The 8,078-nt window shown below is 37.2% G+C and overlaps 1 protein-coding gene across 1 annotated transcript in view; it reads left to right on the top strand.

Annotated features, from left to right (window-relative positions):
- The window catches only part of NGLY1 (N-glycanase 1), a 36,082-nt gene that overhangs the window by 6,120 nt on the left and 21,884 nt on the right, over positions 1 to 8,078 (top strand). Inside the window, exons 4-8 of the mRNA XM_035890711.1 lie at positions 867 to 1,026; positions 3,883 to 4,105; positions 4,827 to 4,948; positions 5,360 to 5,505; positions 5,688 to 5,798. Of these exons, the coding sequence (XP_035746604.1) occupies positions 867 to 1,026; positions 3,883 to 4,105; positions 4,827 to 4,948; positions 5,360 to 5,505; positions 5,688 to 5,798 (762 nt within the window). The remainder of the gene's footprint in view (positions 1 to 866; positions 1,027 to 3,882; positions 4,106 to 4,826; positions 4,949 to 5,359; positions 5,506 to 5,687; positions 5,799 to 8,078) is intronic.

Genomic DNA, 8,078 nt, shown 5'->3' with positions numbered 1-8,078 from the left:
AGTGGAGGTTGATGAAACAAAGGTGGTAGCTAACAACTGAAGCATGATATAGCAGTAGAGAAAAGGTAATTTAGCCACAGATTTCACCCGAAAATATGCCAGACTCTAAATTTTAAAATCCCATTTCACTTTCTGTGTTGTTCCCCTTTAAATGGGAGTAGTTTGTTCAGCTACTAACTCCACTAGTATTAAATTTAGCTCTTTATTTTAGTAGGTATGGGTGTACCTTATTGGGTACAACATGTAGTTGCCACTAAGTGACACTTAGGATAACTGACTGAAGAAGCCTAGTTCTTGTATCTGATTTCTAGTGAAATACACTGTTCAGTTTATGGTCACAGGGCTCTCTATTCAAATCTGTGTCAGTTGATCTGTGAGAGGAGGGAGTAGAAATAGATAAGCAGCCTTCATGAATAATAAATAGAAAAGCAGCATTTGTCAATAATAGAGTTCTGTGAACTGGTGCAGCAGTGTCTAGGAAGTGGAATGAATTACAGGTTCTTTTGTGGATTTCAGGTAAAAGGTGTCCAAAAGAAATGGGGTGGGGATTGGAGGGTGGGGGAGTAAGTAAAAAACTTTGCCATCAGAGGTGTCTTTAAAAACAGTTTTCTCCCTGAATCAGTACACTTTTCACTTAGGACACCATTCAGAATGTTCAAAGATGACAAGGCTGGCTTTGCAGTTTGGGTGGTGGTGTCTGCAATTTTTATTGCTATCTTTACAAATAAACATTTTGCCTGTAAAGAAATATATAATGTAACTATAAGTATAGAATGATGACTGACAATCTAAAATAGAAGAGTTTGGTTCTTTTGGCATAAGGTGGAAGTTCATAAATCATCTTGTGACTGAAATTCCTTTTGCAGGCTGCAAACATCTTGAAAACGCTTCAAACAAAATTTGAGTATCCTGTATTGATGTATGAGAATCCTTCTCTTCAGCAGAAAGTTCTAGCTTCAATTCCCCTCCAGCAATTGAAAGGGAAGGCTCAGGAAAAGCTGGCACAAGCTACAAGACTGGACAAAGGTAATGCTACCACATTATACTGTATATGAAACTAGAAATATTCTTTCAAACATCTGGATGATGCATGTGTGTGCTGTGCTTCATGTATGTGGATTTGGTCATATGTCTGCAGGTTCCAAATGCTATCTCTAAATTAGAATTACCTTCTTCCTGATTTTCAAATTTTCTACTCTTCTCTCTCCTTACTTCTGTTATTTTTTTTTAATTTAGTTTTTGTCATCCATCCTCTACTACTTTCATGTAGAAATTTTGAACTCTTAATTTCTAAATTAGTAGTAAACAATGTTAGGGAAACAAATGGGGTGAGCACGCACTGTTATATTCCGTGCACCTAAAGTGAAATAGATACAACAAGAGGAGGGGAGCTTCTTTTGTGAGTAGTCATTGTTTTGAAATCGTCAGAGTGCAATTTTCCCGTACATACTAAAACTCCAAATTGAGAATAAAATTTCAAAATGCTGCTTCTCTTTTTAAAGTGATATTACTGGTGAGATTTTGCATGAGACCTTTCCAAGACACAACCTGATACAAAGAATCACCATTCTTGCTAATGCTTAAATGAAAAGGGTTGTTCACATGCCATACTCCTAGAGCAAGAGGTGAAATACAGGCATAGATATCTTGGCATCAGTGGCTAAAATTTGTATTTTCTTTATAAATGCAAATTTGTTTTGAATGTACAAAGTCTTTGTCAGTTAAAAATGACATTTCTGTTTTCAAGTGGCAGTTTTAGATTTGTTTCAGCAATATAGTGAAACTTTACTTTTATGGGATAAATATTTAAAAAATAAAAAAAAAATCCAAGACAATATTTAAACCAAAAAATCCTTTTCACTGTGAATCTTTGATAGAAGACTGTTTGAAGCAATTCTGCTAACTTGATGGGAGTGCCGTTATTTGCAAACCAAAAATAAGCTCTTCTCATCCTTGTTATAAATTACTTTGTGATGTCTTATACAGCCACGCACTAATATGTAATTTTGCCTTTGGCATTAGCGAACTTTTTGACAGTGGGTTTTCTTAGTAGTTTTTCTCTTTTTATAAAGCTATACTGGGAAGTAGGAAACCACATAAACAAGTACAAAGTATTCTCATTCAGCAGTGTAGGACAATGCACTGGGAAAAAAAAGACAGCAGTAATAGATGAAAACTATTGAAATTCCTTTAAAAAGGAAAATGAAGACAAGCATACATCTGCTCTAATTCTGCTGTGCACCTTATTAAAAAGGGGAAGGAAGGAGGAGGGTGGTGTTTCCAGGTGCTTCTTCCCAAGCCATCAAGCTGATCTATTCAAAATGGCTTCCAGACCTTTATTTAGGTCCAAATAAAAGGGAAGGGGTGGAACTCCACTGTTCTAGATTGTGACAGTTTGAAAGCATTTTTAAAGAGCTTTATGGAAACATTCCTTTGAGGAAGGACTGTGCATGAGATGTATGGGTAACTGGCTCTTTCAGCTTCTTTGGTTTTGTATTGCTGTATTAAGACTGTCACCTGTGGGAATAACTGGTTAGTGCTGGGGGACACTTGGTTTTTAGGACTTCCCTTAGAACACATAAAAGCGGTTTTTAGCTCATAAAATCTAGGAAGATTACAGTAATTTGATCAGAAGTACAGACTTTTTTTTTTACCTTTTCCCTTTACCACTTTCCATTAGAAAGATGGATTGTGCAGTCAAAAATAGCTGCATGTGACAGCCAACTGTTTTCTGCTCAAATAAATCACATTCGTCATTCTTTCCATGCAATGTGTTCATGGAGGATTTATTTTACAAACCAAGAGAAGAATATTCATATGATAGCAGTCGTGTTTTCATAGATGGGTTCTGGTTTGTATGTTGTTACCCATGAAAAGAGAATATGGCAGTGCTTGAGCTCTCATTCAGCTTTTAGCAGGAAGTTTGAATATACAAGTGTATCCATTTTGTAAGCAGTAACACCTTGTGTGAGTGTTTCAGCACAAGTTTTTTTCACATATAATAAGTAAAAATGGAAATGTTACTACAATTGAAAGCCAGGTTTTCTTGCTTTGATTAACAGGTGATCTTTTCTCATGTGCTTCATGGTCTTGGCAATGTATGTTTAATAGTTAGGACCCCCACAGAGTCTTTTATACCAAAGACTAACTTCGGCTTTGGAGGAAGATGTGCATGGAGCTTGAATAAATAAAACACACATCTTACCTAGTCTTTCTTCACCATCCTGAAAAAGGACCTAGTGCACAAATTTGGTGGAACTTCGTTCAACTTCTTTAAACATGATTTTTATAAATTATTTTGATATCTTCATATTCACTAGTCAGACCTGTCTGTGCTGTGACTACAAGCAAGCTGTATTACATAAAATAACCAGGTATTAATATCTATGATTGCAGTGTGGCCTAGATGATGGAGTTAATAGGAGGACTTATTTGAATGTTTATGAATCGGAGAAGGAAGAGTATCTCCCTGGGCATTGGAGCAGAATATACATTTAAAGACACTATGGAGTTAGAAAGAATAGATTTCTTTTGGAAGACTGGATTTTTAAATTTGCTAATTAGGTTATTTCCAGGTGGTGGAAAATAAAGACATCCTGTGTCTAGCTTGGGTAAGCTGACATAGGTGTTTATTAGCTGAATTTATAAACAAACTCAACTTGTATATATACATGCTCTGCAATAATTAAGCTGTGTTTTTAGAAAGTCTGTTCATATTGCACCTGGTCGTCTATACTGCTGCCAGTGTCTGGTTCTTTGGGATTATAAAATCAAACCAATTGTTACTCATAGTTTAATAGTTAAGAATAGGAAAAGACTATTTACGAGCAGAAAAGGAATTATTTTTTCATTTGACCTAACTATGTTGCATAACTTTTACAGGTGCACATGTGAATGAAGAGGACTTCTTGTTGTTGGAGCTCTTGGACTGGTTTAAGAATGACTTTTTTCATTGGGTAAATAATCTTCCTTGCAGCAGGTGTGGTGGGCAGACAGAGCCTAAAGGAGACTACCTGTTGCCTACTGATGATGATCTAAGGTGGGACGTCAGTCGAGTGGAAAACCATTACTGCAACAAGTGTCAGTACTGTAACAGATTCCCAAGGTGAGCATACAGAGGTTTGCTATGTCTCTCTTTCTTGTCTTTGCAGAAACAGCTTTGTGAGCAAGTGATAAGTTGTTGGTTGAAAGATGAGAGAAGCCGTTTTAAGCAAGATGGTAGGATGGTTGATGAACCAGCAATTGCTTTATAAGATTAGAGGTTTAAAAAAAAAAAAAAAGATTATTTTCTTTTACGTGGCCTTGTTCTGAATACTTGTCTGATTTTCTTTTTTTTACTATTAATTTGATAAAGTACAACTGCTAAATAAAATACATTAATACCGGCATAGTATGTAAGTAGGTTTTTTGTTATTTCAAGGAAAACTTTCACTTCTATGGGACATCACAAGGGGTAATGCACATCTTTTGCAAAGTCTATAGCAAAAAAGCAAATATCCAATTTCTTGATATTTTTGCTATCAAAAGGACCAGCGTACAAAAATCCTATTCTAAGATGAAGTCTAAGTCAATTTTGAAAACTTTTTTGAAAAAAGATTCATTTTAGTGCTGCGATAAACACATGATGAAGTCATGTGAGTCAAAGTAAAAGTAGCGTTCTGCTTGTGCTTGCTTTGTGCAGTACAGCAATCATTTCCATGGTCTTCTGTGGACTGAATGGTATTGAAATCTGTTCAAATCATTACAAGGACAGGTATGATGTAAAGATTTTGAAAGGTGAAATGTATTTTCAATTATTCTGGTTTTGTTTTGTTTTTCTCCTGTAGGTACAATAACCCTGAAAAACTTCTGGAAACCAGACGTGGACGCTGCGGCGAGTGGGCTAACTGTTTTACACTGTGTTGCAGAGCTGTAGGGTTTGAAGCTAGATATGTCTGGGACTATACAGGTATCAGTATTCTAGAATATCATAATGTTAATACAAACCTGTGCAAAATGAGGTTATATATTTTATGGTTCTCAGATTATATTAGCCATCAGGCAGTATATAAAATTATGCAGTTCAGCAAAGACAATATAAAGTCAATTTCCTATCTCGTCTGGTAAGATGAAGTACACTTCTGCAAGTAAGGTTAGACGATTGACTTCAGAATGATACAATCTTTAGTTGAATCTAAGGGAACATGATCCCAAGACAGGGAAAGCTCTGGTACCTTTCCTGAATGTAGATGAACAGAAAACATGTTCTTTCACCTGTTCCTTCATTTAATGAATCAGGAGAAATTACAGTATTCTGCAATATTAGGAGAGAGGATCTGTCCTTATAATTCATTGTTTATTCTTGGCCTTTGTGATATAGATCATCTGTGGACTGAAGTATATTCTTCATCTCAGAAAAGGTGGCTTCACTGTGATCCCTGTGAAAATGTCTGTGATAAACCTCTTCTCTATGAAATTGGGTGGGGAAAGAAGCTCTCCTACATAATTGCATTCTCCAAAGATGAGGTAGGAGTAATGATGTTAATAAAAACTTAAACTTGCTGTGAGGCAAGTGTGTGATGTATCTCATCTTGGTGTGATTTACAGAATTATTGTAGAAAAATATACTTTGAGCTAGCCTCTTTAAATGAAGCAAGATACATGGAAATTTTTGGTTGCTTTATTTTCTCCTTCAACTTGTGCTTGAGGTTGTTGATGTCACCTGGAGATACAGCTGTAAGCATGAAGAAGTACTCTCTAGAAGGACAGCACTCAGTGAAGCTACGTTACGTGAAACAATTAACGCATTAAATAAAACGGTACGTAACTTTTCTTAAATGGATTTCTTTAAGTGAAACACAAGTGTCTTTCCAGAATGTGAAGTCCTTGAACAAAGACATGCATCTGGTAACCTGATAGGAATGTCCGTACGCTATGGGAATGTAAAATGCTGCTCACTAACTATACGGACCTCATTTTACACTGAACACATAAGAATCAGTCACAGTGCTGAACTTTCAAGAAGTGTTGATACCATTGGTAGAGCTCTGGCTCAGAGCCACATATACTGTTCGTACCTAATGTCCCCAAAACACATGGAGCCATTTGCACCTGCATGTCATAGTCACAGAACCTGGGTGCACTCAGCACTTCTCTGCCAAGCTTTTTCCAATCCCTACTTGAGATGGGATGAACTTTTCTTGACTCGATATACTAGAATACCACAAAACCTTGAACCACCTATAAGGTTCCATTTTATCCCCTCTGCCATCCAGGGCTAACTCCTGCATAGAAACTTTAGTTCTTGTGACAGTATATAGCTGATGGCTTAATAAGCAGATTATGCCTTTTTAGAGGCCTGCTGGCTTAAGGGTTATAGCCACACACTAGGAGTCTGAAGAATTGAGCTGGACTAATGATTTCAAGCCCTGGCCTCAAATGTTTTATCACTAATGAAAAATTAGTCACTTAAAAGGCTGACCACAGAGTAGCAAAATGAAAGGAGGTAAAGGATCAGAAATTCAAGTAGAGGAATGCATGCGCTTTGTGCAGAGTTGTAGGAATTTAATGATGTCCTCACTGAGCATTGAACCCTTGCTGACTACAAAACTGATTTGAGGGGCCTTTCTTCTGATCTACTGGCAATAGAAACTGGTCACCAGACTCTTCTCCTCCACCAGTTGGAAATGTGGTGCTAATAAGTTGAAAATTTACTCTGACAAGATTGATGGATCAGGAAAGTATAGGCAACTGACTCATGGGCTGGCTTGCCTGACCTTCTTCTCACCTTAATGATGTCACCATAGAATCATGCTCTGTTTCACTTGCAGAAGTCTAGAGAACTCCAGTAAAAAAGTGCATCGCCATCTCCAACATGTGGTGCTGCATGTTGGTCTGTTGATCTGTTTCTCATTTTCTTCCACCTACTTTATAGGACTGTGCAGATCATGAGCTGACATGGGGACTTTTCAAACAAAGAACAGGCATTCTGGTCATGTTTTAAATTAAAATTTCATTAAAAACAGAACAGAGATGAAAGCTATACACGCGCTTCCAAGACACTCTTGTATTTCTCCTATTTTCCTTTCTCTGCATGTAGAAAATCCCAGCCCTTTCTTCACTATGCTGCACACTTTCCCTATTGCTTTCCAGTATTATTAAAGTTGTCTTGTGATTTCATTAGAACACCTTTATCAGTCCTTTGGATGCTATCTTATTCTGAGGAACAACTTATTCTCCCTTTCTACAAGCTGAATGATACTCACGCTCCACTCCTCCCACATGCTCTTCCTTTTGCCCAGTAGCTGTTCAGAATATGTTTAACTTATTAAATTGATAATAAATTTAATCCCTGTAACTAAGTGGTCTTACTCTTTTTGTCTGTTATAGTTGGAATTGGATTTCAGGGACTTAGAGGCAGTTTGCCATTGGATTACTAAAATAACAGTTTTTCTTTCTTGTGTTTGTCCTAGGCAAAGGGCCTTTCCTAAAGTTCATACTAAGGTGACAGTACAGTGGGGATCAAGGGACTGTTAAAAAGTTGCTGTCTGAGGATCTCCATCTTGTATTTAGCAGCTTCTTCAGTCAGTAGAGGGGTAAGGCAGCTCGCCCCTAGAACTATCAAGACATTTTATAGCAGGTTTCAATTATGCTGCTCAGTTATGAGTCTCCCTTTCAGCTAGTGTGCCGTTAATTTCACTGCAGACTATTCAGCAGGTAACTGATGCAGGCAGAGGCCTCCACTAACTTTCTCTCTTCCCATAATCTCCTAGAGACTGGTTCCCCATTAGGAGGGGATACATAGTCTTTGTATCTTTCGATGCAGAACTCCAACACTTCAACCTCAATTCTTCTGAATTACAACTAAAGAGAAGCACAGTATGCAGTATACGTTATCACTGAGACTGCAGTGTTAGTGAAAATGGAATCTAAGAGATGATTATTGTGCTTTCCTGGAGAAAGAGCAATGGCTCTGGTCATCATTTCTCTGCATGTCTGTCTGTTTAGTGGCCAAGCAGAGACAACACAACAGTTGACTTGATAACTGTTAAATGGAAGAGAGGCAAGGATAATTTAATCTTTTCAGTACACTATTTTAC

Source organism: Egretta garzetta, unplaced genomic scaffold (genome assembly GCF_000687185.1).
Source record: "Egretta garzetta isolate BGI_Z169 unplaced genomic scaffold, ASM68718v1 scaffold313, whole genome shotgun sequence".
In the NCBI taxonomy this organism is placed as follows: Eukaryota; Metazoa; Chordata; class Aves; order Pelecaniformes; family Ardeidae; genus Egretta; species Egretta garzetta.
Note: the sequence above shows the minus strand (reverse complement) of the source record. Positions and strands in the feature narration are given on the sequence as shown.